General features: G+C 46.4%; 1 protein-coding gene across 1 annotated transcript in view; it reads left to right on the forward strand.

Moving 5' to 3' along the window:
- Positions 1-1,796, forward strand: part of corin (corin, serine peptidase) — a gene marked incomplete in the record, with an annotated part of 29,651 nt that overhangs the window by 18,667 nt on the left and 9,188 nt on the right. The window contains 3 exon segments of the mRNA XM_048236028.1: positions 84-176; positions 531-762; positions 1,157-1,299. Coding sequence (XP_048091985.1) covers positions 84-176; positions 531-762; positions 1,157-1,299 — 468 coding nt within the window.

Consider the following 1,796-nt stretch of genomic DNA (forward strand, 5'->3'; position numbering starts at 1 on the left):
CACTAAGCTAACAAACTTCCTCTTTCTCACTCTCCCCTCCCTCTCTTTTTATCTCTCTCTCTCTCTCTCTCTCTCTATCTTAGCCCAGAGTCTTTGCACTGCAGGCTGCACCTCCAATTCATGTCCCTCTGGTTGCCAAGGCAGTGTCCCCTGTGATGGACACAACTCCACCTGCAGTGGGTGATCAATGTGTGTGTGTGTGTGTGTGTTTGTGGTGTTTGTGTCTGTGTATGTGTGTGCGCTTGTGCGTGTGCTGGTGGTGTGAGTGCATGTTGATTTGCCAGTATTAAAATGTCCTGTTCGTAAGTTCTCCAGCAAAATAAAAAGTGCTTACTGAACAATGTCACTTGTATCCAATCTATCTATCCACTTCAATTGTAGGGTCAACGCTCACATGAATATGATTTGTGTGTGTGTGTGTGAGTGTGTGTGTCAGTCGTTGGTATAAACAATTGATATGTGCTGTGTGCAAAAGTTTTTGACAGAAGGAGTTTACATGTCTTTGTGTGTGTGTGTTTGTGTGCATGTAGACCGCTGCGAGCCCATCTCCTTGGAGCTGTGCATGAACATGCCCTACAATGGCACCATCTTCCCCAACTTCCTGGGCCACCGGTCGCAGCGTGAGAGCTCGGTGAGCTGGGAGGCCAACCTGTTCCCTGCGCTGGTGCAGACCAGCTGCTACCGCTACCTCATGTTCTTCGCCTGCACACTGCTCGTGCCCAAGTGTGACCCGCACACCCACCAGAGGGTCCCACCCTGCAGGTGTGAGTGTGTGTGTGGGCGTCTGTGTATGAGTGTGTGAGTGAGTGAGTATGTGTGTGTGTGTGTTCTTTTGTGTGTGAAATATGTCTTTTGGTTCTGAGTGTAGTGTGTCTGTAGTGTATGTAGACTCTCTCTGTTGTTATGTAGAGGTGTGTGTGTGTGTGTGTGTGTGTGTGTGTGTGTGTGTGAGTGTGTGAGTGAGCGAGTGAGTGTGTGTGTGTTCTTTTGTGTGTGAAATGTGTCTGTAGTGTATGTAGACTCTCTGTTACAGAGAGAGTCTGTATGTAGACTCTCTTTGTTATTCTGTTATGTAGAGGTGTGTGTGTGTGTGTGTGTGTGTGTGTGTGTGTTGGTGTGTTGGTAAATAACGTGTGTATCTGCTGTTTTTCCTCAGGTCTCTGTGCAGGAGCTCTAAGGAGCGCTGTGAGTCAGTACTAGGCATTGTGGGATTGCCGTGGCCAGAGGACACTGATTGTGCCCAGTTCCCTGAGGATGGAGGGGGCACTTCCTGTCTGCTCCCTGACCCCAATGTGGACGGTGAGAGCCAGGGTCACTTGAATTCAGCTGAATTATTGAATTTATAAATAAGTCAATATTGTATCATTTTATGAGACTGAACAAATATACCATGTTTTGTATTTTGTGCTGTTCTGCTTTACATTCTTCCTCTAGTTCACAAAAAATAGAATGTTCTCTTCATTGCATATTATTTTATGTTGTTATGGGGATGTCATTATCTCTCCTGCCATAGATCATAAATGTCACTAGAATGAATGCAGCATTATGTCCATGTACATCATTTGCTGCTGGGGTATCTATTGAGCTGAGAACAAGTATAAGTATATATACTCTATTGATCCCGTGAGGGAAATTTGGTCTCTGCATTTATCCCAATCTGTGAATTAGTGAAACACACACAGCACACAGTGTACACACAGTGAGGTGAAGCACACAGTAATCCCAGCGCCCAGTTGGGCTGCATCAACAGCCGCCGGGAGCAGTAAGGGTTAGGCCTTGCTCAAGGGCACTTCAGC

The sequence above is a fragment of the Alosa alosa genome, chromosome 24 (assembly GCF_017589495.1).
Source record: "Alosa alosa isolate M-15738 ecotype Scorff River chromosome 24, AALO_Geno_1.1, whole genome shotgun sequence".
Taxonomy (NCBI): Eukaryota; Metazoa; Chordata; class Actinopteri; order Clupeiformes; family Clupeidae; genus Alosa; species Alosa alosa.